The 27910-nt window shown below is 36.0% G+C and overlaps 1 protein-coding gene and 1 long non-coding RNA gene across 5 annotated transcripts in view; one reads left to right on the forward strand and one right to left on the reverse strand.

Annotated features, from left to right (window-relative positions):
- Positions 1–15891, forward strand: part of LOC139967065 (CTD small phosphatase-like protein 2) — a 39418-nt gene extending 23527 nt beyond the window's left edge. For 3 of the 4 annotated variants that reach the window (XM_071970746.1, XM_071970744.1, XM_071970745.1), the window contains exons 5-12: positions 2014–2199; positions 5499–5658; positions 6246–6357; positions 7493–7579; positions 9329–9471; positions 10614–10740; positions 11593–11688; positions 12351–15891. In XM_071970746.1, the coding sequence (XP_071826847.1) occupies positions 2014–2199; positions 5499–5658; positions 6246–6357; positions 7493–7579; positions 9329–9471; positions 10614–10740; positions 11593–11688; positions 12351–12416 (977 nt within the window). In that variant the 3' untranslated portion in view covers positions 12417–15891. The remainder of the gene's footprint in view (positions 1–2013; positions 2200–5498; positions 5659–6245; positions 6358–7492; positions 7580–9328; positions 9472–10613; positions 10741–11592; positions 11689–12350) is intronic. The other variant, XM_071970747.1, reaches the window with a different exon arrangement.
- LOC139967067 (uncharacterized) lies at positions 14900–27673 on the reverse strand. Its single transcript, XR_011792840.1, has 4 exons — positions 27507–27673; positions 24142–24239; positions 23595–23671; positions 14900–19743 (listed from the first exon to the last, which is right to left on the reverse strand). It is a non-coding gene; the product is annotated as an uncharacterized lncRNA (long non-coding RNA).
- Positions 27674–27910: the final 237 nt, after the last annotated feature.

The raw sequence follows: 27910 nt of genomic DNA on the forward strand, positions 1-27910 counted from the left end.
ATCGATGTTCTCTTCATAAAAATCGTGACAGAAAGTAAGAGTTGAACAAACCCCCCCCCCCCCCGTTATATTTGGTATAAACCCTAACATGTTTTGAACATATCCTGAGCATTTCAGGAATATATCTATAGAGAGTTCTGAGAAAAATGCAAATGTCCTTGAAATTTCCTGTAATTTGACACCAAAATCGTCCAAATCCGTTCATTTTTGAAAAAGCACTTGTTCCCGAACGCTTCAACCTACGTACGTGTTTTTTTCTTCTTACTTTAGATATTTAGGCCACTGTCTTATTTGTAATTGATAGTTATGGCATAGCGCCCTCCCATTCCTTTGTAAGTCGATAGCAACCGCCGATCTGCGCAATACTGTTCCACTGAGTGTTTAGTGTACAGCTCAATGGACTTTTTACGTAAATAGGGCATGGCTGCACACAGCGTCCCCAAATTTACGGCCCAATAGGCCCTAGAGATGTGGGACGATTGGTCAGATACCGATACAATTGATGATGAGGTCCACGACCTTCTGGTCGAACCAGTTTATCAAGGTTCGGTCCTTTGAGGATCCAGAAATTGTAAGTTCAATAGCATTGTTTACAAAAAAGGCTAGGCTAGGCCTAACGTTATGCCAACGTTAGGCTGTAATTGTAGAAAGTAAACAAAGTAAACAACATTTGTACTAAATGAAATCAGTCATAACTCTGTCAATCCTAAACAGATTTCAGAAAATAAGGTATCATCTGAAAGAGCAACCCCAGAAGAACCTTTATCATACAATTTGAAGTCAATTTTGAAGTCATTAGTGATTTTATTGTATTTTGATGTTTTCCAATTAAAACAAAAGTGCATCCTAATTTGCATATTATAATTTGCATATATTTGGCATTTTTTTAAAAATTATCAATTCCAAATATTGTTCCCTATTGATCTAAATCAACTTCCTAATAGAGAAGTTGTCCCTAACCTTTATAGCCAGCCCTAACAAGATAAGTGCCCACAGACCCTAATTGTTTTCCCCACCCCCCGTCTGGAAAAGGGTTAAGTACATTTCTATTTCAAACATTTGCCCATGTTGATCTTCACTTTAGCCAAGTGAGCATGAAGAGGTCAAAAGTTAAAGAATGCATCACCTCTTCTAGTTTTGCCCAAGAATAAGTTTCAAGATTCTCTGTTTATTTGTCATCTGAGAGGAAATTTTAATTGAATGGGCTTCAGCCAGTGTTAATCTGCTTTAATTATTTATTAAAGGGAATGTCTGATTGCATCTGATAACTGATATATACTAAAGCAGTCAATGAACTCTGCCAGTCTGAGAGGTTTTCTGAGAAATGAGGAGGAAGGGCCATTTCAGTTCAAAGCAGAGCTAACCCAAATTCTTATGGAATGGAAGTTCCAGATAAGCTTCCATAATATTCAAGAGGACAAATTTGTCCAGAGTGACAGGATCTCAGGGGGTTGTCATTTCTGTAACTGGTTCACACAGACATAAAAATTAATGAGCTGTAACCAAGAATAGGAATCGCAATCTGTGCAAGAATTACAAGTTTGCTATGTTCTAATTTTGGTGGTGCTTATTTTTGGAATTTTCAAATTGTCAATTTTCAAAATGTTCAAATGAGCTCAAAGCTAGCTTCTTTTAGCTTGGTGGTTAGCAATGGCAGGAAAGGGATGGATAGATGGAGAAGATGGGATGGTAACTGTTACTAGATCTCAAAGTGAGACCAGACTATTGTCTTTTTGTTGCCAATTTGAGTCAGCCAAGCCCACATAACTTTTCTTCAAACATCAGTTCACAATTGGTGTAACTCAGAAAGTTCTTTCAACTGTGGTTTAATGTATGTTAGTAAGCTAATAGCCTGTTGAGTTACCCTAAATGTATATCATGTTGTCCTAAATACTCAAGTGCCAGTTGCTACAGTAAACACAGTTTATGATCTTTTAGAATTATTTAGGGTGGGTGGGACATCCCTATGTGTTGAATGTGGTCACCCATTTGATTTTATATATTTTTCTTTAGATGGACAGAAAAACATCATCAGTGATACAGACAGTAAATTGGAGCTTTTAGATAACGGTGACAATCGTGAGGCAGACAGGCCGGAGGAGAAAGATGGAGCTCAGTTAAGGATGGCCCTCCATATGGAGGAGAACAACAATAACAGTAAAGTAGAAGCAACAGTTGCCGACGGAGAAACTTACCAAGGTATTTAATCTTTACAGAATTCATTCTTCCTTTAACCTTACGGTGTGTGAGCCATTAATGGTATGCCATTGTCTCAAAGAATACTTTTACAGAATGGTCTCAGATTGGTTCAGAGGCGGCAAGGTTTATGGTAGCGGTTGTTACGATTGTACGTTGTCTGAACAGTGACAGCACGACCACAGAACCGAAGAAAGGTTCCATGACAACATGTTGCTGTTATATGTTTGTTTACTCGGCCTAGCTACTTTAGAAACTACTTTTAATTATAAAATCATTTTAGTCTGCTTGTTGTTTAGTTTTCTAGGCCACTGATTTACAACTTTGAAAACTCACAAATTCCACTTTGTACTCATTGCATCCATACTTTACTGTTTACAAACACATTCTTCACACAGAACTACATTGCACCAACAATGTATATGTTAGGCTCCATTACTTACTGCGCATGACTTTGGGGGGGGGGGGGAGGGGATGGGATTTAACTTAAGCTTTACATTTGACAAAAGTTATGACTACACAACACAAAGGATAGAACAATATTCTCAAGGATTGATATCCCAGCCCTCAACAAATGAGTTGTAATCACTTGTAACAGACAATTTCTATGTTGAAGATGGATTGAGTAGGCCTGCCTGCTGTAGAGACGGTAGGCTGAGGAGGGTTAGTCCTCGGGCACCAAGCAGGAAGAAGAAGAGTATAGAACATAGGCTGTGTCGACAGTATGCAAGCTTGGCTTTTCTGTGATAATAATGATATTTGTATGCAGTAATACTGCCCATGTACAGGCTAGGGGTGATTTCATTTTCAATTTTTCAAAATTAGAAGCTGCATGGAAGTAAATTAAGTGACCATAATTCAAAGGTCATTGGAGTTCACCAGTGGTCAAACTGAAAACCTTGTAAGCACAATATCTCAAGATGGGAAGCTTTGATGAACCTCATACGTGGCATCTAGATGCCCCATATTGAGTGCAAGAACCCTATTGTTTTTGGTGGAGTCTAATGGCCATTTGAGGTCACCTATTGTATTGAAGTCATTGAAACCTCAATGTATTTTGCTGGTTATACAGTATGTTGATGTATATAACTGCTTCACATCTTTGCCTGTTGGTTCCATGACACGTTTGTAGAAACTGTTAAGTGCTTCATCGTTCATGATGAGATCTCCATCTCACCATCAAAAACTATATTTGGATGGATGAGATGAAAACTCAGAACCAAAACAACTCACAGCCTGTATACAATAGGTATGATTTAACCATTAGCATTCCTGTGGTAGCAAAGTGTTCTATACACTGCTAAGGTATGAAGTTGTTGAAGCACTATTGTTTTATTAGCTGTCAATTCAATATTTTTCTCACTATACAGCCACACCTACTGAAGAGCTTGTATCTGTTAACAACACCAACTGCAGACATCAGAAGGGATACAGTCTGTAGTTTAGTCTTGTTATTGTGAATGTCTTATAGATATACATAGACTCAGAGTCTCGATATTTAAGGAATAAACCAGCAGCAACACAACATGATTACATAATAGATATACATAGACTCAGAGTCTCGATATATAAGGAAATAAACCAGCAGCATCACAACATGATTACATAATAGATATACATACACTCAGAGTCTCGATATATAAGGAAATAAACCAGCAGCATCACAACATGATTACATAATAGATATACATAGATTCAGAGTCTTGATATATAAGGAAATAAACCAGCAACATCACAACATGATTACATAATAGATATACATACACTCAGAGTCTCGATATATAAGGAAATAAACCAGCAGCATCACAACATGATTACATAATAGATATGCATACACTCAGAGTCTCGATATATAAGGAAATAAACCAGCAGCATCACAACATGATTACATAATAGATATACATACACTCAGAGTCTCGATATATAAGGAAATAAACCAGCAGCATCACAACATGATTACATAATAGATATACATACACTCAGAGTCTCGATATATAAGGAAATAAACCAGCAACATCACAACATGATTACATAATAGATATACATACACTCAGAGTCTCGATATATAAGGAAATAAACCAGCAGCATCACAACATGATTACATAATAGATATACATAGACTCAGAGTCTTGATATATAAGGAAATAAACCAGCAGCATCACAACATGATTACATAATAGATATACATACACTCAGAGTCTCGATATATAAGGAAATAAACCAGCAGCATCACAACATGATTACATAATAGATATACATAGACTCAGAGTCTTGATATATAAGGAAATAAACCAGCAGCATCACAACATGATTACATAATAGATATACATACACTCAGAGTCTCGATATATAAGGAAATAAACCAGCAGCATCACAACATGATTACATAATAAATATACATAGATTCAGAGTCTCGGTATATAAGGTAATAGACCAGCAATATCACAACATGATTACATTATAGATATACATAGACTCAGAGTCTCGATACATAAATAAATAAACCAGCAACATCACAACATGATTACATAATAGATATGCATACACTCAGAGTCTTGATATATAAGGAAATAAACCAGCAGCATCACAACACGATTACATAATAGATATACATAGACTCAGAGTCTCAATATATAAGGAAATAAACCAGCAACATCACAACATTACATTATAGATATACATAGACTCAGAGTCTCGATATATAAGGAAATACACCAGCAGCATCACAACATGATTACGTAATAAATATACATAGATTCAGAGTCTTGGTATATAAGGAAATAAACCAGCAGCATCACAACATGATTACATAATAGATATACATAGACTCAGAGTCTCGATATATAAGGAAATAAACCAGCAGCATCACAACATGATTACATAATAAATATACATAGATTCAGAGTCTTGGTATATAAGGAAATAAACCAGCAGCATCACAACATGATTACATAATAGATATACATACACTCAGAGTCTCGATATATAAGGAAATAAACCAGCAGCATCACAACATGATTACATAATAAATATACATAGATTCAGAGTCTCGGTATATAAGGAAATAAACCAGCAACATCACAACATGATTACATAATAAATAAACATAGATTCAGAGTCTCGGTATATAAGGAAATAAACCAGCAACATCACAACATGGTTACATTAGCTAGAAAGTTTAAAGTTAGGCTGAAGACAACATAGTTTATGTGTATTAATTCAGACATGAAGTAAGCATGCCAGTGGTTTCCAAGGTACTCTTTCTGTGACAGTAAAGATGAAATCTCTGTATTTCTTTACAGATCCAAATGGCAACAATGTCATGATGCCATCCCAAGGATCAAATCATGTTATGTACATAGAAGAAACACCATCCCAAGGATCAAATCATGTTATGTACATAGAAGAAACAGGTTTTGACTCCGACTACAATATGGAAGAAGAGTATGAATCTTTTGATCCGTAAGTAAACTTATTTATGAAGCTTTAAGGTAAATTATTGTAGCAAACAATATCAAACTCATACTGAAAAGAAAAATGTTCCACACTGCTAGTTAAAACTCCCATTTCATTATCTTGTCCCTAACTCAAGTTATGTTGGATTGAAAGTAACCTATTTTAACTGGCTAAACCCAATACATCAAAAGACAGCCTTTTTTTGCAGAAATGTCCTTTTCCTGTGTAGATAAATTATTGACAAATTATAAGAGAATTTAATTTTTCCAGCTGAAGTGACCTGATTCAGAACATTTGAGAAATTCATATCATTGCAATACAAAATGCCATGAGGATGTGGTTTTTGCCTTCAGGAAGTTTGCTAAGAATTCAACTGCAGAAACCAGAAATGACATTTTAATGTTGATGGTGACCCTCCCTGTTAATACCAGGTCAAACATTGTTCTAGTCAGTAGAAATGTCAAGTTTTTTATGCTTTGCACTTATGACCTTATTCTGTTAGTCTGTTGCTGTCCATGATGGAGTTACATAGTGATGCCAATACTAATGTTTATATTTCATCTATTGGTAATGATAACTTGTTCTCCTTTCAGATATTGTTTCATTAAACAGCTCCCACCACTGACTGAAGAACAGAAGAGCAGGATCCCAGCTCTGCCACTGAAAACAAGGAGTGCTCCAGAGTATTCTCTGGTTCTTGACTTGGTTTGTACTCATCTTATTACTTTAATGTGAACGACAGTAGTACATATCTGGCATGTCGCTCTCTGTCATGTCAAAACAGAGTATCACAATATGAGCTTCAGTCACATTTACTTGACTACTTGAAACCTTGGTTTCCTAATCCTTACATTACATGCCTACTTTAATACATTATGCCAAGGAATGTTAAAACCAGTGATGGGATCCAGGGAGACCATCTGTAACTAGAAATGTGGGACTTTTGCGATATGAGTTTTTGTGCAGTTGGTCACTTTCTATGTGTTGGTCACATTCTATGAGTTGGTCACATTCTATGTGGTGGTCGCATTCTATGTGTTGGGATATAGAGGTGCACACTTGTAGGTCAGGAAATTTTTTCATAGTTTAGTAAACTAGAGCACCAATGATGTAGTAGCTCAACGAATATAAAATGTAGTAAAATTGCATGTGTCTGCAAGCACATTGAAAAACTGCAAGTGAAAAAGATTGTTAAAAAGATACTAAAATAATGCTGCACTTTGGCATGCATCTGCCTTTGCAGATGATATTGAGAACAAATCAAACTGAATATTCGATTCCATCACACATAGGATATCTTTCCAAATTTATTACTAACAAATTGATAGCATCTACTGTAGCAATATCAACAAGTCAAATATATTCCAATCAAATTAGAAGTCATTTGATATTATCGCAAATCAGGTCACGAGGCATTATCTGCAAGTCCAGTCACAAGTCCAAAAAATGTGACTAGGGTCTGAGTTGCGTCCTAGTTCAAGACTGCTATAAGTCCAACACTGCTTTACATACAGCCTAACAAAGAGTTTATTAGTTAGGTTTTATGTCATAATGAATGGGTACCTGGGACTGACCATGCCTTGCAGATTCATGGGAGTAAATCTATGAATCATTCCCATCCTGATGAAAACTGCAGAAGACGTCAACAGTTTGAGATAACCCTGGGGGATATCAGAACCAGACTTTTAGTTGTAATATGTCCAAAGGCAGTGATTACAGTTAACCAAATAAACTAAATAAACACTGTAAGTACTGCATTGCAAGTACAATGTATTACTTGCATCCCTAAGTACTTCAGGAATAATTGATTTATTTTTAATAGTTTTGTATTTATTTTCAGGATGAGACTTTGGTTCACTGCAGCCTAACAGAGCTGGATAATTGCAGCATGTCCTTTCCAGTTCTTTTCCAGGATGTTACTTATCAGGTGAGTTCACAAGATTTGATAATGAGTGACAATAAATGCTTAATAATTTCATCAAAGTTATGTTAGCTTTATCAATGTTATTCATGCAATATGCCAGATGTACATAAATGAGTGATATGGAGAAATATGGCATTCCTCGCTTTCCTATAAAATCTGATTAAGTGTTATGCACAGTTGGTATTTGGGTGAAAGCCAAAACTGGTCAACCACAAACTTGAACTTAGATGTTCAGTCAATGGGAAACATTCACTCTTGGTATGTGGCATAACTGATTCAAGCTTATGAATTTAAAAAAGAAAGGTGTGCAAATTGTGTTTTTTTTAGTCAAAAGTGGTAATTTAAGTCAGAAATGATAATATTTGTGCGGGAGGACAGAATTTGATTACAATGACATAACTATAGATTAGTAGCTGGGTTGATCAAGTCGCTTTTATTATTCATTTTCATTGTTTAAGGGTTATTTAAAACACAAAAAAAGTTCAAAATTTTGGAAAAATATAAAAAATTAGGTCAAAATGCCATCCCTCACGTTTTGATGTATGAAAGTTGAGTTTTCAGATGGTAAACTGCTGCAATTTATTTATGTGAACTCTCCAAAGTATCAACAAAATATATCCTTTCTAACTTACATTCAAGAAAAATAAGACAATTGGGGGGGGGGGGGGGGTAAGGGGGTGGGCATTGGCCAGCATTGAGACATTTTTGCAAGGGATAGAAATTTCAGTGCAAGGGATGGAATTTAGGTGCGATGGACGGAATTACAAACAACAGTTTCATGTGTCAATCTATTAAGGGATCGCCAAGTGACAACCCCAGACTTTACTGAAACTGAGTTGAATTATACACATCATGTAGTCACATAAAAATATAGCTCTGTATTAACAAAAGTGGTCAGAAACCTGTGGCAGATATTTCATTGACATGCTTATGATTCATACTGCTCGTACTGATAATACGAGTGCTCTGAAGCGGGACATGACACTACAGTATAGAACAAATTGTCCCAACTAGTTGTAGATTTCAATTGCCCTGAAACTTTAAGAAGCATGTTATTAACGACTCAAACTACAAAAGTGTATTGGGATATTTGGGGGTTATTACTGTATAAGGGTGGCATCGATTCCACATGGCATATATAGGGCATGATGGCTACTGTACATATATGTCTATAGCTGAGGAAGACTTAGTACAACCATTTGCAGAGGAATGATAGGCACCTACATTTGGTCATGAATGTCACATTTCATATTTCGCTTGTCAATGGGTAACCATGTGGCCATGAAATTAAAGTTGTTTTGAGGCTTAAATATGTGTGATATCATACTGTCTCACCAAATATCAACATTTTTACTTTACCCCAGATTAGCATTTTTTTCTTTGTGAAGATATTGAATTTCATGTTATAATAGCTGTAAATATAGACTGAAATGCAACTTATTATAGGATCCTTATACTGTTGTCCCTTCTTGTTTTGTCAAAAGGATTTTCCTCTTTTCCAAAGTACTGTACAATAAATAATCAAATGCTTTATAGCCTATTGTGGTCGCCACACACATTAACTTCGTTAAGCTGTGTCCTAATTTTAATAAGTTAGAATTACTAGATGGTGTGCTTTAAGGTAACTTATTTTACAACATTCAAGCAAACACAATTGATAATGTATTTCAAATTCCATCTCTCACAGAAACGAAGGTCTGGCTTTAACCTATTTAGAAGCAATCAGAGTATAAAATTATATCTACCTTACAGGTATATGTCAGAACCCGCCCCTATTTCCGAGAATTCCTTGAGAGGATGTCCAAGATGTTTGAAATCATCCTCTTTACTGCCTCGAAGAAAGTATATGCTGATAAACTGCTCAACCTGCTGGACCCTGATAAAAAGCTTGTCAGGTAAGTTTGATATGAATGCATTATAGTATTTATGCCTGTGTAGGCAATTAAATATGCATTAAAGTCCTTGATGGTGAAGTGCTCCCATCATTCACATTTGCTTCTTTTGAAAGAGTTGCTAAATGTTGATGAAGTCCATATGCAGTCAATGGTCAAGTAGACATGATGATGGTATTGCTGTTATACATATCGATATACCAAATGTATGATCAATCTTTTACGCATTCGTAATCTGAGTTTGACAAAGACACTGTTGCTCATATTCAACCTTTGAGTGAATTTCAGAATTTTGTTTGCAAATCCACAACCATCTTTAAAAACTCTCCAGGTTTGTCACAGAGGGCAGAGTTTAACCCATGCCATGTAGAAAATGCCCTCATCAAATCAATCACTGGCAACCAATATTGTTCAGCTTTTCCATGTTATCACAGAGGGCAGAGTTTAACCCATGCCGTGCAGAAAATGCCCTCATCAAATCAATCACTGGCAACCAATATTGTTCATTTTTTCCGTGTTATCACAGAGGGCAGAGTTTAACCCATGCCATGTAGAAAATGCCCTCATCAAATCAATCACTGGCAACCAATATTGTTCAGCTTTTCCGTGTTATCACAGAGGGCAGAGTTTAACCCATGCCATGTAGAAAATGCCCTCATCAAATCAATCACTGGCAACCAATATTGTTCAGCTTTTCCATGTTATCACAGAGGGCAGAGTTTAACCCATGCCGTGCAGAAAATGCCCTCATCAAATCAATCACTGGCAACCAATATTGTTCAGCTTTTCTGTGTTATCAAATGAACACTGTCTGTCGTTAGCTTCTGTCAAAAGGAAAGCTTAACCACCTCCTGATTCAAAATGATGATTGTGAAATGAAAAGAGGAGAGAGAGATGTCGAAATTTGTGTTTGGTCACCATGGTCAATTATGAAATCATTGTAAACAGGTCGACATGAGTACAAGAAACCTTCTGATTATTTGACTTTTGTTAAATTATCAAAGCTGCAGTGTTTACATTAGATTTTCTTATATGAAATGTGGTAAAGAATCATTAGGTCACTTTGGCTTCCTGGTATCAATTCTTAATTTGTTGATCAACTTCCTGTATTACTGTCACTACTAATATAATTGTTTCACTTGCAGACATAGACTATTCAGGGAACACTGCATCTGTGTACAAGGTAACTACATAAAGGACTTGAACATCTTAGGAAGAGACTTGAGAAAAACAGTCATCGTTGACAACTCACCACAAGCCTTTGGCTATCAGGTAAGAAAGAAGGGATAATCTTATGCTGTTCAACATGTAGTAGTTCCAACAGCTTTGTGATTATACACATCTGTAATTTCCCAACTTTCTAAATGCTACCTTGACTAAACAATCTCAAAGATGCTCCTTTAGAACCATCTTTAAATGATATTCCAGTTGCACAAAATGAAATGCGCATGTTAGAGAAAAATATGAGTGTAAATCCTCATCTCAAGAGCTTGTTCCCTGCTTAAGATACTGTTGATTGAATTAAGTATATTTTGATTGGATAAAGTCTGTCCTACTACAGGAATTGAATCACAGTAAGTAGTCTGGTATGACATCATGATACATGTTATTTAGAAGTGTACTTTCATATATTAATAGTCTTGGAAGATTTATCCTTGAAATGTGATGGATTTGGGATGTTTGCTTAATCGCCAACGTTCACTTCATTTAGAAATTCCAAGACATGATGACATCATTCACTCTGTTGTTAGATAGGTTTGTAAAGTTGCAGCAAACATGATGGTTCATATGCTGTCCATATCAACCATATGAGAATGTGGTTTTTACAGAGAGGTACAACATATTTCTACCACATTTGTTAAGCAATCAATTTCAGCCACTGGAATATATCTGAGCCATGATAGTCAACATTGCACTCATGTTGTTTATGTAGTTGCATCATCTTTGTTCACTCTGCATCAGAGGTGTGGTGTAACCTGCTGGTTTTTTATTTCTTGATAATCTATGTGATGGAGTGTTTGTGGGTCGTTCCATACAAAATCAACCAAAGTCTTGGCAGGTCACCTGTCGGATTTGGCTCATTTTTGCATCAATTTGAGATATTATTTTTTTATTAACTTGCAGTTGAATAATGGGATTCCTATTGAGAGTTGGTTTGAAGATGTGAATGACAAAGAACTATTAAAGCTAATCCCTTTTCTTGAAAGTCTTGTTGATCAGGTAAGTGAGACAAATTACAATCTTCTTTCCTTATCATCTTTGCCAGCATCTTGTTAGTATCATGTGTAAGTTTATACTCTTAGCATATATGTAGCTACTTATTACCTCACACACATTACTGTGTGTCAGACTGGAGTTAAAGATGTTGTCAAACTTAAACAATTTTTTTAGTGACTGTTGTTCACTCTTTCCATTGAAATTTTGTGAGCTTGTTTTGGGGGAATAAACTGTTCCTTTTTGCTCATGACAGATCATGAAGTGATGAAGCAATATAATTTGTGGTAATTTTAGTAGTAGTTTTTGAACAAATTGATTGCACCTTTGTTTATTTCAGTATCAGTTGTCAGCTATGTAGTTAGTATAGCTAGCTGGTGTACCTCCCTTTCTTTAAGTTTTATGTGCCGTATGTGTGTACTACAAGAAAACAGGGTTGCACATAAATAGGGGAACGCAGTACTACTGTACTATGTCTAAGAATGCATCGTCCAGTTGAACACTTAGTTGTTTCAATTAGTAGTATCTGGAGGCGACCAAGTTAAAAAAGAATGCTGGTGCCATTTAAAAAAAAAAAATTAATCAACAAATGTTCATTCCTTGAGACACACTTGTCCAAATGATAAATCTGCACCTTTTATAACTGCCTTCCGTTTCTATTTTTTCAGCAGGATGATGTAAGGCCTCTGGTCAGGGAGACATTTCGTCTTCATGAGCTTTTGCCACCAGACTAACTATGCTTGACTTCTCTGTGGGTTATCAACAACATTGCTGTTGTGACTATGGGATGGAAGGATACGGACAAAATCTGTAGATATAAATCTATTTTTATGTACTCATTGGAAGTCCTTATCCAGTGAGAAAGTTGCTCTGAAGCAGTTTTCTCTCCTGTCAAACTTTTATTACAGAAAGTTATTTTCTCTGTAATTTGTACATAGGATAGTCTTTTAAACAAATCTTTTATCCTCCCTTTGATGGCTTCCACTTCTTAAAACCTGTAGATGAATCTTTTGTAAATATGTACAGTTTTGTGAATGGCTTTAACATCAGTTGGGATTATTTTGAAATATGATGCCTCTATCTCTTTAATTAACATTAAAGTAATGTTAATATGTTTCTGGGAATGTTGAATGAGAACCGGTTAATTATCTGGCTAGTTCTTGTCTGTAAACCTGTTTGATCAGGTCCATTATTTGGCTCTCGTTCTAACTGCATCTGTCCTTTCCGTTACATGCTCATATTCAAGACTGAATTGTGTGTATTAAGCTGTATCATTTTCCTCAATGACTGTTAGCGATCATGGTAACCAATGGTTACTCAGTGGTTGTCACTTGCTACAGGGCGTGAGTCATCAATTGGTTGTAAACCTAAGTGGTTGCAAATTATAACATAGATGCATGTTAGTAACTGGGCATATATAGTGTACACCAAGGCTTGTCAGACAGAGGTTAATCTAATATCATATAGCACTGTGGTTGTTACTGCAGTCATTGTCTTGGACTCAAGCCAGACTGGAGTCACCTTGACTTGTAACTTACCTTGGTGATACATGAAGAGTGACTTGACACCAGCATACCATCAGGGAACTCCTGACTGCACTAAGTTATGAGGACAGAAGATTTTGCAATGGAAAAATTGCATCATCAATATTTCCATAACAATATTATATACTACTTGAGCAGGATATGTTTTGATGTTTCATTGACTGGTTTCTTAAATGTGCTACATAATCTACTTTTAGCATAGCAATCAATGATTAATTTTATTATCTTATTTTTGAGGGGATGGTACACAGGGGTGTGTAAGGCCAGTAGCTATGGGCAGTCAAGGTTTTCTTAATACCACATGTTTCATCATTTTACTGTAATATGTGTCATAGTCTTATACATGTATTGGTAAGGGAAGGGAGGTAGCAGTTCCTGTTTCCAAATAGTTTTCAGTTGCTGTTCCAATCCATCAAATGATCACTTGATATTTTTACTCAAGTTATATAGTAGTGCAGCTACAGTTTACTGATGCTTGTCATCTACTGGACAAACATCACCTTATAAACTTGGCTTGTTTGGCCAGGTTAAACCACTGATGTCTTGTTTGGCCTTTACCTGTAGTATCACTTTTTAAGTTGCTTTGATATATTTACTTGTAACATGACTTGCAATCAAACAAAATGACTCATGATTTTACTTGAAAAACTTTGACTTGTGTCTGGACTTGATGAAAAACAATCAGCTTGTGATTTGGCAAACATTGAACTGTGACTACACTTCAAAAAAAATGAGTTGATTACAACCCTGTGGTTTAGGGTCATACTTTGTAAGAGCATTGTGATAGAAAATCAAAAGTTACTCATCTAAGTCAGCTTTGTGGCTGACAGTCTTTACAGCAAAAGGGATCATGTTATTATTATTGATATTCAGTGAACGACACATACATGAGAGATCAGTTAGTCTATGATTCTATTTCATTGGAGCAACATATCAGTGATCATGTTGCTATTAATTAATAGCCAGCCTTGGTTTGACCTCTATCACCATTCTTTGCTTGTTGCATATTGAATGTTTTCTTTCATATTATTTTGTAAGTGCCAATGCAAATTTGTTGCATGTGAGTGAGCCATCAGATGTCTTTGTAGAGTAACATAGAAAGTTTTCTGTTATCAGGAATATGTGGTAGGCTATTATACAATGTCTTTAGTGTTGATCAGACATGTTTGTAAAGAAATTATCAATTTTAAGTTATCATATTCACTGTGATGTTCATAACAGTAAGATCTTTTATATTTTCATAAACATATCATCTCTCATGTTGTGAGAGTTGATGTTTCAACCAAACTAGGGTGTCTTATCCTCCTGACCACCACAAGACCAATCTCAATATTACAGCATTGAATGTAGGTTTCAAATTGCAAATAATCATTGTAACATCATTTGCCAAGTAACGTGGTGGTTTCAATATAAACATTGTAATGATTTTATTTTTTAATCCAGTCTTGTTGCAATGATAGAAGCCTTGGTATCTAATATGGTGTTGTTGGATAACCAGTATAGACACAGTTATGTTAATGGAGACAGATAGTTTATACATAGATGGCAACCTTTTGTTTTTGGGTTGTGACCTTCCATACTGGATTACCAGACACCGCAACTTTACTTGTCTGTTTTGGTTGCATAAGATGTAAAGTAATGCAAAAGGCTAGTGTTTTGCATTCAATATGATGAGTGTTACAGTATAACACCTGTACAACACCCTAAGAGTGTATCCCCAGTATCTCATCTACACCAATCATATTTACCTTCAAATTCTAGTGTTACAGTATAACACCTGTACAACACCCTAAGAGTGTATCCCCAGTATCTCATCTACACCAATCAAATTTACCTTCAAATTCTAGTGTTACAGTATAACACCTGTACAACACCCTAAGAGTGTATCCCCAGTATCTCATCTACACCAATCAAATTTACCTTCAAGTTCTAGTGTTACAGTATAACACCTGTACAACACCCTAAGAGTGTATCCCCAGTATCTCATCTACACCAATCAAATTTACCTTCAAGTTCCAGTATCTGTTCTTTACAGGCTGGATTTCATTGGATTTATTACTTCTATTATTTTGCATCCAGCCTTCATTTTGTTTTGTGTTTAAGTTAACTGCACAATCACAGTTTTGAGCTCGCTCCTTGATTCACATATTATGACAGGAAAGGAAATGGTAGGCCAAGCATAAAATTGAAAGACTAGTTTTCATGATCCATCCAAATATGTTAGTTTTATAGGCAAGTTGCAACTCTTCGGATGGCACAATGGTTGCCATATCTAAAATGCCTGTACAAGGAGAGAACTCTCACTTTAATGATGCACATAACCAGCAAATCATGTCTCATCATTTGATCATGTTACATCTACTTCATGTTTCATCTTTAAGCACAATATAATTCATGATGAGATGCACTAGAATGGGAGCAAACTCTCACTTAGTTTGAAAGTAGGTCTCATCTGACTTCAGATGTTTAGGTATTTCATAAACACTGTTTGCCATTTTGTTCAAGATTAATTCAACATTCTTACAAATCCATGTTTCAGATTTACTTACAAGACAAGCTCAAAACTGTGGTAAGGCAGTGTGTTTGCTGTAACAGTTCATTACTCGTCTCTGTAAAAAGATGTACATAGCTCCATGATTGATAAATAAAGCTGCATCAACTATCATATGTTCTGGTTGCATCATTATATGTTCCATACTGACTTCACAGAGAACAAGGTCTTTATTTTAGAATTTTCAAATGGAGGAGGAACCATTGGTGCTAACACATGCAGCAAGAATGATCATCTCAAATCTCTCACAATAACCTCAAATTCCCTCCCAGGTACATCAAGATCAAGATCAAAGTCATGTGTCAGTCAAGTCAGAAATGCACACTAGTCATTGGTAATCTTCATAAACTGCAGGGTGGATGTGCCCTTCAAGTATCACATAAGTAAAACTGTTAGAAATTTAGATATCCTACTACTTGTAAGGGTTTTTGTGATTCAAATGAATCATAAAGACATGAATGAATGAATGAATCATAAAGAACTAAACCACAATGAACTCATACGTTAACCTTAAGAGGTTTGACCGACCCAATGCAACAGACATGGGTGCCAGGTATGTCATAGTACGCTCTCTTTGATACGAGATATTATTAATAAGAATGCCACTATGCAAAGACATACCTCCAATAATGATTTCAGTTAGAAACCTTTCATGTCTTATACATCATGACTCCCATACTGAAACCTGAGTGATGGTCCCTCTCAGCTGATCCTTACAGTGTTAGGCAAACAGAACAGCAGCATTGCTTTAGCTTGCATTACATCAGAGTAGATATTTAGCAAAGTGTTACCAAGGAAAATTACATTTTCTTACTCATCATATAGGGAAAATTTAATCTAGTATTGCATCACCAAATTTTCCAGTTGTTATTGAAGTGTTACAGAGGTATAGCACATTTTACTCTTGAACTATAGTATTAGAGACAATTCAGAGACTTCTTAATACCAATCACAAGATTGAATTATTCCATGTCATAGGAAACCCAGCTCTTGAGATGAAATTGATGGTATAAGTTGTCATGTTCAACTTTACAACCTTTCACTGAAATATCAGATAAATATTTATCCATTTGCAACCACCAAAGTACTCTTCTAGGAATATTCCTTGACATTTTCATATATTGACCTCCAATGTTCATTAATCTCCATCACCACTGGCTTCTTGCAACAAATATGAATGATGAACCTACTAAGGTAAAGCTTCATGTCAATGATGTCATATCTCAACATTTCAGTTTGTAAATACAAATATTGATCCCAGCATATGCCAGCAGAAAACCAAAACGTTTAGTGGTTCCGCTGCCTAAACTCATAGTGTGGTGAGCCATATATGTTAACTTTTATGAACTCGCACACACCAAAATGAAGAGGATTACCTACCACATATAAAATTCATTAACTTGTGTTTGTTGAGATACCATGTTTATATCAGCTGTTTTTGATGATTTCCATTAAGCCGCATCCACTCATGAATATTAATGAGAGTTGACTTGCCAAGAAAATGTACTTACTATGTAGTTACATCATTATACCAAGAATGAACTAAATGGGACTTATGGTTGAAGAGATACTTACATTTTAAGAATTTTAGGTTAAGCCCTGCCCACTCATTAATATTCAAAGTTGAGAACTAAAAGCAATAGAGCACATCTACACATGGGGCATGGACCTACCAAGTATGTCATTGACTCAACTTGTGGTTGTTGAGATATCATGTTTACAAGCTAGCCATCACACATACACCGGTACGATTGCAAGGTTACTGAGTTTCTGTCATCAAAATCTAACAGTGATGTCACATGCAGCAGAATGTGACAGTATTCAACATTCCACTTCTGGAGATATGTTTCTCTTTGTGTTTTTGGCTTCAGAATTTGCCGTGCTTACCTTTGAGCATCAAAAACTGTTGCTCATATCACAGCCATCTAAAAACTTTGTTCAAGTTTGGGTTCATTAGATATCGGGCTTTAAGCTTATCACATTGTGACCTGTTCTGACTTCTATGATCTGATCACCAAAAAAACCCATCAAAACAGTGGCAATGTTGTACTCATCAAGGGCATGCCACACTATTCTTGAGATCATGTGTACACAAGGTAGGGTCAAATTCACCAATGACCGAGTATTCCTACATCTTCCAAATAAATAAATACATGTTCAAGAATGATCCAGCAATTACACCCAGCTGATGCTTCAGCAAATCATCAAATGACCTAACAAACAATGAGCTATTCAACAGTTTTACATCAATAATAAAAGTGAAATTTCATTAGTAGACATACTAGAGCATTTTCAAGTAATGCCCTAACTTAAACATTAATGACCATTTCTCAAATGTGTATCCATTACTGCTTTTGTTTACCAATGTGACACTGTACAAGGTACAAGAGGTGTGTTGTGATCAACAGATATACCTGGTCCTGCAGGTTGGCCATCTGTCTTGCTAGAAACAGCTTTATTCAGAGAAGACAGGAAGCACATTTTGCACCACTGTTCAATTTATTTTCATCAAAACTTTTTCTAACCTGAATGTAGATCACCTTTCTCTAGAATCATGTTAACATTTTCATACCTCCTCCCATAAAATTAAAACTGCACCAACCATACAAAGAACTTTCATCATTAAACAAGATTTGTACACATTTTCAGTTGTACAGTAGGTCTGTTTTATTCCTGCTTACAAATATTATGATAATATGCTATATTAGTACAAGTATTATATAATAATTGAATTCACACATGATTTCTAAAAATTTATACTACAGAAACACATTAGTGTTGGGGTTCCTATGATTTGCTATAGATTTAATCACAAAAAGTTGATGGGATGATCTAAATCTTAACTATCTCAATTAATTTACATCATATTTGAAATGCTGCTGTTAATTAATAAGTTGGCATTTAGAACTAAGAGTATATAGGATAGATAATGCACTCCCAATGGCTTGCAAGAAACAAACCAAGTTACTATCAAAATGAAGTTGTGCACTAAAAACATTCCATAGAACATGTGTCAATGTTTGTATTTACCATTGGAAACTTTTATAACAAGGTTATCTGAAACTGATGAGATCTAATAGTTTTCAGAGGAGAGGATAAACATGCACATGTCAATTTAATACTGTGATGATGAAACCACAGTAATTTGTCCTATCAAAACAAGATGTATCTGAATTTTGTAACAAATCTGAAATATTTAACAACAATTTATATCATATACAAAATAACAAGATTCAGTAACTGTGGTCACAAAATTCTAACAAACCATTCAGTTTCACTTAAAGAGTCTAATATCAAACTTCCTTCAACAGATTGCTTAATTTGCATGCACCTCTTACATTGACCCTGATGATGTGTACATATTTAAGAAAAACAAGTTTTATGATAGAACCAAACCTACCAATATTTTACAAAGAATAGTTTATTTAAGAAAGACTTAACATGTCAAAACCCTTTACCAGTGACTTACAGATGATGTCCATACAAGTATCCATCCGACCAAGGTACCAGGATGTAAACCCCTTTCCAACCTTTGTCATCATCAGGTAGGTATTCATTTGAAAGTCTCTAGGAGAGAACTTGTTTTGGTATGTCTTCAAAAGAAGAGATATGCTTAGAAAAACTTCAGTACCAACACACAGACTCAGGACGAACCTTACTTATTGCATACAAACTTTTATGGTCAACTGTAATATTGCCACATAATGTTGACACAGCATTGGTAAGGTTAATCAATACTTTAATAGTCAACATCTAAAGATTCCTGACAAGGCTGGGGAGACAGAATTTCAACAGAATATTTCTTTGACTTTGTAGCTGTTGTACACTGATAATTGTAGGCATAGCTCTTCTCTTGGCATAACCCTGTGAATGGCAGTGAAATTATAGAATAACACAAGAGCTCTGTGTCTCAACCAGAGGGACTACTTTACTTGACCCATCATTACTCTTGATGCAATCCACAACCTGTGAAATAAGAGAGAAAAACACTGTCACCCACAGAGGTAATACAAGTCATGATTTATGGACTTATTGGTCAATGGAGGCACTCCACACTCAGCTTTACAGATTTCAAGCAACTTAGCTACCTCTTGATCACAGCCTTCACTCTCCACTCCCATACTGAAAAACCTTGCTATGACCAAATCCACTTGAGTCTATGAGATGATCAAATAACTGTCACATAGTTATAACGAGTGGCTTAGGGAGCCATCAAACAGTAGAGGGTGGTCTGGGCTGGTCAGTATTAACAACTTTTAATTTTGTAGATATTCCTTGACCATAGCAAGCATTCTACCCTTCTGAACATCCATGATAGGTCAGACATCAGTGGAAATGGGCTGCGCTTGTGACCTTACAAGGTTTGCATACTTTGACCTCTGTTGACCTCATATGTCCTTCCACCTTTACAAAACACCATGACATTCTATTACTCAATGTACCACATATAAAGTTCATCCACTTCAACTCATCCACAAAGTTCATATGGTTTTCGACATGTTTTACAAGGTTTTCAGACTTTTGACCTCTCTTGACCTCAAATTATCTTAAATCTCGTCAGGAAACAATACATTCTTCTACTCTATGAGGTACATCCACATACCAAATATGAAGTTCAGCCACCATGTAGTTTCGAGTTTATAAACCAAGGCGTCACACATACACACCCACATATGCATGCTATCACTATCACATTCCTTTTGCCTTTGGCAAGGAACCAAACTTGACAAACTGTTCACCAGGCACTGTTCCATCTGGCTATCTCCAATGCAAGAAAACATACTGTACCAAATACTCATGTTTATCACACATACAGCTGTTCCTACAGCAAGCAGAGTATTTTCACATATTTTAACCCTAAAATTTGACAAAGCAACTGTTGTTCACATGCAACCTGTAGGTTAAATGAGAATCTGAAATTCTTTGCAAAACCACAGTACAAAGTCAAACCACAGTAAATCCAAACTCATCCGATTTTTGTTAACTGTGAGTACAATCTATAGAAGGCTCCAACATGACTTGCTTGGTCGATTCCAGTAAATAGTTTATCAAACATGAAAGGATCTCCACCTATTCATTCTTTGTGACTGAATATTCCTTTTATCAACAGGGCAATGCTTGTTTTTATTCATATCATATCAGCAATGAAGGGCTCTTGTGTCACTAATTCAATGCTGTTAAATAAAGGAATGCTACGATCTTCTAAGGTAGTGTTCAGCTGCAACCTTACTACAAAATGATTTATGATGTTATGTCTGTAGTTACAGCAGGGGATTTCCTTGTGTTGGTATAATTTTGTTTAGTTTAACTAAGTTTAAATCGGGAGGAACAATCAGTTCCTATTAACGACCCTATGATGTAAAAGCTTGATTTGCGTCTTCAATAGAACAATCAGCTCGGACTAGTATGCCCATTCATTCACAACTTTCTGAGAAGGAAAGTTCTTACAAACATCTAACCTGCTACAGACTTTCTGCAACATACGAACAAGACCTCTAGTGATCCTACAACTGGAAAAGACAAAACACTAAATACAAGGTTATCAAAGCTGTCATCACTTGTCTGTGTGGTAGTCATACTTGCAATGATTAACTTCCTCATATGGTTAGTGAAAATCTGATTCCATTGGGAGATATCACAGGTTTAATATTCCTTCATCGATTAAAACAGAAGACTTGAACCTTCACCATGATATCCCAAAGGTTTATTCCAAACTGGTAGTGGGAAATGTTTTATAGAGCTTAGAGTAATGATTTTGGACAATTTGGCTGACAGTTCTCATGTTTGAAAACACTGTTATGGCTTTGAACACACCTCAAGTCAGTGTGTTACAGTACATCAATGTCTTCAGTGGGTTTTAGTAATAATGTTTGTGTAATGTTTAATGTGTAATCAGGACTGGGGAACAGTAGTTTTGGTAGAGTATTTAAGATACCAGAAAGCCAACTGGCTTAGTGATTCCTTGTTGGATTTTGTGTAAGAGACCATTCAACAATAGTCCTGCAGACAAGATTATTAAGTGTTGACCAGCGTTGACTTTAAGTGATCAGCAAGGCTCTTACACTAATAGGCCTACCTGTCAACTATGAAGTTCATATTAAGTGATTTACTTTAGCAGTATTTGCTTCCATTGACCTTTGATCTTCACAGAAAACAAAAGGGTTCTTGTGCTCACTAGGATGGATCTACACACCAAGTATGAAAATCATGCAAGCTTTTGAAGTTATTAAGCATACAGGTTGTTACACTTTATCAAATGCACATACATGCAAGCATCAACACAAAGATTCATTTTTCTCTGTCAAGGTATCAAAAAGTAATTTAAATAGCTGTTAATTAATGATTGATGGACATAAGATATGTAGATGAAGAATGATAGATGGCGGAACCTCACCTGTTACATTTTAATTGTCTATTTATGCCTTTCTCTATCAAATATTCTGATATTCTGATAACCAGCATTACATGTCATACATTCTGGTTCAGACTTATCCATGTACACTTTATATGTGCCCTAACCTAAATATGAGGACAGTTTCACGGCATGATGGATAAACAAACCATAGACAAGTCTATGATAAAGATGAATTCCATCATGTCAAATCTGCAGTTATCATTAACTTTCCAATGAAAGAGATCTTGAACTTATGAGGTAGCTCGAGCCCTGAGAGAGGCAACATTCTGTATAAAACATGTAGCAAAATGTCCACAGACAAACATTTTGACATCTGTGCCTCAGTAAGGAAACCAGACAGCTGTTACATCAATCTAACTAATGCAGTGCACCTAGATTTTGCCATCTTTTAAGAATGATGGCAAAATATATAGCATACTTTTTTTTGTAGATAGAGATGTAAAAGCTCACTTAAACATGGCAATTATGATTCATGTTTGTTTTCTTAATGTTACACAAACACATTTTTTGGGTCTGCCCCATCTTAAAATTACTTAAAAACAGCAAAGGAATATCAGTCAAGCCCAAACTTTGTTTTTAATTTCCCTGCCAGTTTTCCATCGTTCATTTACCTATCTATACATTAAACAGCCAAATATCTCCTGAAACCTCTTCCCTGTGGCTGTCTGGTTAGTATCAAATGAAAATGTAGATGTGATCCCTGGTTACACATGATGGAAGGTGAAGTGGCTACAGACTAGCCCCCACAACAGAGGAATGGCTATATAGGGATTGCCACCAAGGAAGGGCTGGATAGCTCAGTTGGTTGAGTGCAGCAGGGCTTGTAAATCTGAGGTAACTGCTTCAAATCTCATTCCAGTCAATACTTATTTCCCTCTTTTCTAGTTTGCTCATAATGTCCCAGTCAGTTTTCTGTTGTTCATTTACTTAGCATAAAGTGTCTAGAACTGACAGGATTATTCTTTGTTCAGCTTGCAGGTACTGTGTGAATGTTTGACATGTACAATGTGGCCCTGACTAATAATCATATTTCCTTCTGGAATATTTGGACCCACAAATCTCATGTCTTACAAATTTGCGTTATTAGCAGGCAGCATGTTAGCAGTTTCTTGAGGCATGCATAACCTTAGCTATACCTTTCTTAATTAAGGAAGTTAAAAGCTGCAGAGCATTTGTATTACCTTTCTCCATCGATTACTTTCAGTGTGGGATGGAGGGGAGGGAGCGGGGGGGGGGGGGTGCTCATGTAATCTGCCAGTTTAATGTCTGAGTTAACTATTCCAGATTATGCCCTCTTATGATTGCTTTGTGGAAAAGTCTCTACACAGCATTATATTTAAAACATTGTCTATTTCCTTTTCCACTTTCTTTTCTTTTCCTCCATTAGATAATATTTATTTACCTTGTCCATTACTGGGAAACCGCCCGATTCCAGCTTGGAAAAAAGCAGCATATCATTGAGGGTAATCTCAAAGGATCCTGAAAACCAAAATATAATAGAGACTGACTCATCAAAGTCAATATTCAAGTCATTCATTACTATTCAAGTGTCTAACTATAAAACATGAGTGTGATATTTGAATAGCTGTTCAAGCAGTTAACTGTAAGAGGATCATGGATGCAACACTAGCATTCAAAGAGGTCAATTTACAGCCTTGTCAAGTTTTAACCATACTGAACTAATCACTGCATTTCTGCAGTATGTATTTTTTATTTTTTTGGATGGGGGGGGGAATAAATAATACCACTACCGAAGGGATCAATTGGTGGAAAAAGATTATTTCATCCATATAAGGAAAATATGCTGTGTTGAATCGTTCAAGCAACAAAGAAACATCCTAATGGCTTCCTTGGTCCCACACTTTCCATATAATTAGTAATTTATACTTTGAGTTACTACAACCAACAAAACAGGCAAACATGTGGATATTTTATCAAACAAAACTTACGACTGCGTCCCACTTCTCCAGTGACCTCCGCTTCTGGATCTGCAGCCCGGATCTTATCCGCCAGCTCCAGGAAGCGAGGATAGTATCCTCAGGCACCACTGTAATGTAAACAAAATACAATTTAATTAATAGCTACCTTTGACCTTGTCTGAAACAATCAGAGGATCACATATGGAAAGATTTCTCAGCAAGATCAACTTCCCAGTGTGATCCTTACAAACTCTGAATCTGATCCTGAGATCTTGATGAACCTATCAAGGGAGATCCGGAGCTCGAGATAACAAAAGTCAGTGTTCATGTGCAGGGATCAAAACGAGGACTGTTCTGTTCTCATGCTAATTAAATGTAGCATAGAAGTCTGTCTTGTTTAGTATGTTCCTCAGCATAGTATAATAGCTGGCTAATCTCTAGATGGCTGAGACTACCTCTGTCTATATCATAAGATGTCATGCCAATGCTATTGAATATGAGTGACATAATGAGTGAGGCTTTATCATGGAGGTGTTACACAAGTTTATTGGTTCTCCTCTTTATAGGAGTGTAGGTGTTATGGTACAAGCTCGACACATCAACAACAGGTTTTTTGTATTCCGATTTGCTCTCATTTTAAGTTATTTAGTACAGTATGACCAACTCATTTGTCACAAGAAATATGTACAGCATCGTTTCTGGGACGCAATGTTTTGGCCAGGGACGCAGAATCTTCAATTGCTTGCGCCCAGTGGACACAAACTTTTTTATTAGAGAACAAACCCCAAGTACACACTCACAACTAGGCCAATGCAAACCATAACAAAATACATACAAATACATACAAGTTCTTATGCAAAGAGTCTAAATTTTCCAATCCTACAGATGATTGAATTTGTTTGAAAACAAATAAAATCATAATAGTCAACCGCAATGTACAGGGTTAACACTTCCATTTCCGATATTTTCATGCTAAAAATAGTCAATGATACTTTTTTCCAGACAGCACAAGTAACACCAAAAAAAAGGGGAGTGGCATCCTGTTTTTGGAAATTGCACTCTGCTGAATTTCGCTACCCTGGTTCCCCCATGGGAATTATAAAAAATTGCAGTTATGTTTGTTTTGTCTGACTTCTTTGTTTTTCAGTTAAAATAGAAATATGTTTTGTATTGTTTTGTGTAAGTGATATAAAATTTTCCTAAGGGGGGGGGGGGTGTCTTTGCCCAGGCTATCCCTAAGTTGTTGATGTTATTAAAAACATAATACTTAAGGGATTAAGATTTACATAATAAAAACAAAACAAACAAAATTTCTACAATATACTTTTAAGAGTGATATGAGAGACCACTCAGAAAAGGAAAATTTATTTGGTCGCAGTTGATGATGTGGTTTCCATGTTATATTTTCAACTCCTGTTAGTGCTGATAGTCGACTCTTTCTTTTCTACGTAGATAAATCGCATAGTTCTTCTTGCAATTACTGCGATAACCCATATCATTAAATTTATGACGTCATTACTGTCATTTTTACATTGCAGAAATACAGTTAAAACAAATCTTTCTCCATGGTGCACTGTCTTTATTTGATATTTCATGTCTTAATGTGTGGTGTCTGAATCATGTTAAAACATCTACCAAACAAAACCTGTGAACAACTTTCAATCTACAATGTTTCTTAAAATCCTTCAACGTAAATCAAAAACTTTCGAATGAATCTATGAGGCTACTAAAACTACTATCTCTTATAAAAGCAAATGTGCAAACAATGAATAGATGTACCTGTAACACCTTGTAGCGGTGTGATGATTAGTATGCAAGAGTTTTAAAGGACTTTCAACATTCTAGGCTAGGCTCTAGCCTAGCGTGATAGCAGGCACATATTTTGCACATTGAAATTAAAACAGTCGTAAAAGATTAATAACTTATGAATTTGTGATTATGCTCAATAATCAAACATTGCTAAGCTGAATGTTGCCCTGGAGAACAAGAGTATTACTGACAAGTTAAAGCATGAATCTAACCCGGAGCAGGTGCTTGCCAATGTTTAACACAGCACAGTGCTAGTGTAGCATTGTGAGAACCTGTATACATACTTTTGCTATATTTGCTGACAAACTGCTATAGGGCTGTTTTTGATAGGTCAGTCTATTTTTCAAAAGCAGATTATGTGTGGTGCTAGCTTGTAGTCGAGTAATCATAACTTTGATTTTGAGCATGATAAAATGAACTTCCAAAGTGTCATCGCGACTACTGGCGATAAATCGATTACGACTATCAGCACTAACTCCTGTAACAATAGTCCGCAGGATCCCGTAGACATTTCTACAATGGGAGATCATTGGGCCCGTACAAGTTTCACCTAGCCCCTCCCTTCTAAACCCCTTCCTGCTAAAGTGAAGGTTTAAAAACCTGGAGCTTTTGGAGCTCAACAGTATCATATATTTCTCATACTCCACATGTCAAAACCTACCCCCCTCCCCACCCGCCCCCTAAATATACTCAAATCACCCCCAAAAAGTTGGGAGGAATTTCCCTAAATTTTAAAGCTGGTGATAATCATAGGTAGTAGCGTATATATCATATATGTAGATCATGCATGCTATTAACTACTGTATACATACTGGGTAGATAGAAATTCACTGTGTAAGTAATCCTAAGTAAGTATAGCTAAGCCTATATGTAATCCTAAGTACAGCTAGGCCTATGTAATCCTTAGTATACCTAAGCCAATGTAATCCTTAGTAATACTAAGTATACTGTACTCTATGTGTAATCTATACATGCAGGAATGTCATCTGTCTCTGTGACAGATGAGTAGATGAGAGTAATAGATCAGTAGAGCATACACTACCATGGTGTGAACTTGTGTTTTTCTTGGAATTGACTTCATAAACGCTTTTGAGCACCAAGCATCTTCCTAACACTAAAAATATATTTTTTTTTGCTGGAGTCGGATTCTCGACGGAAAAATAATTAAATAGATATAGAACTTCATAAATGCAATTGAGAATGACAGATAATTCCCAAACAGGATTTTTATTAGTGGAGCCTGATTCACAACTTACACTACAGAAGGTCAACAACCCAGTTGCAACTCAACCTAAAGAAGAATCCTATTCTTTAATTGTACCAGATTTTGACCAAAAGTGAATTCAACACTTCATGTCACTGATGTTTTGTGTTTTCCCTCCCCCAAATGTAGCCTACGCTGGGCCTATCCTACTGTAGGCCATTTTATAGTGTAGTGTAAGTTTCATTACTTATTACTTAGACCTAACTAAGGGCCTAAGGCTAGGCCACCTAGACCTAACTTAAATTCTTAATAGTCACCAACTACCATGTCATTATTTCACAAAAACGTTTCTAGTAAATTAGTGTAGAAATTTTTGTCTTACCAGTATTCAACACGAACTATTTTCTTGGTCATGATGAAGACCTGCGAATATACTTTTGGTTTGATTAATTAAGATTTGATTTCGGACCTTTCTCGACTGTAAGTCAGTAATAAGTAATACCTGTATAATACTAACATAACTTCAAACGTATATCATAACTAACAACAATGGTAAGTAGTGGTCGTTTGCTCGAACATCGTAAAACGATGGCGTACTTGCTGTTCATAAGCCAAAGCCACATGGCTTTGGTATACACACATTATAGGTTCTGTTTATATATAAAATTTTTCTGTACAGTGACTAGAAGTGGCGTAGTAATGTTCTTTAGTGGGGGGGCTGAAGACTGATGGCCGGCCTGGGGAGCGGTCTAAGGGGAGGGGGTAACCCCTCCCCATTGGATTTTT

Source organism: Apostichopus japonicus, chromosome 4, assembly GCF_037975245.1.
Source record: "Apostichopus japonicus isolate 1M-3 chromosome 4, ASM3797524v1, whole genome shotgun sequence".
Taxonomy (NCBI): Eukaryota; Metazoa; Echinodermata; class Holothuroidea; order Aspidochirotida; family Stichopodidae; genus Apostichopus; species Apostichopus japonicus.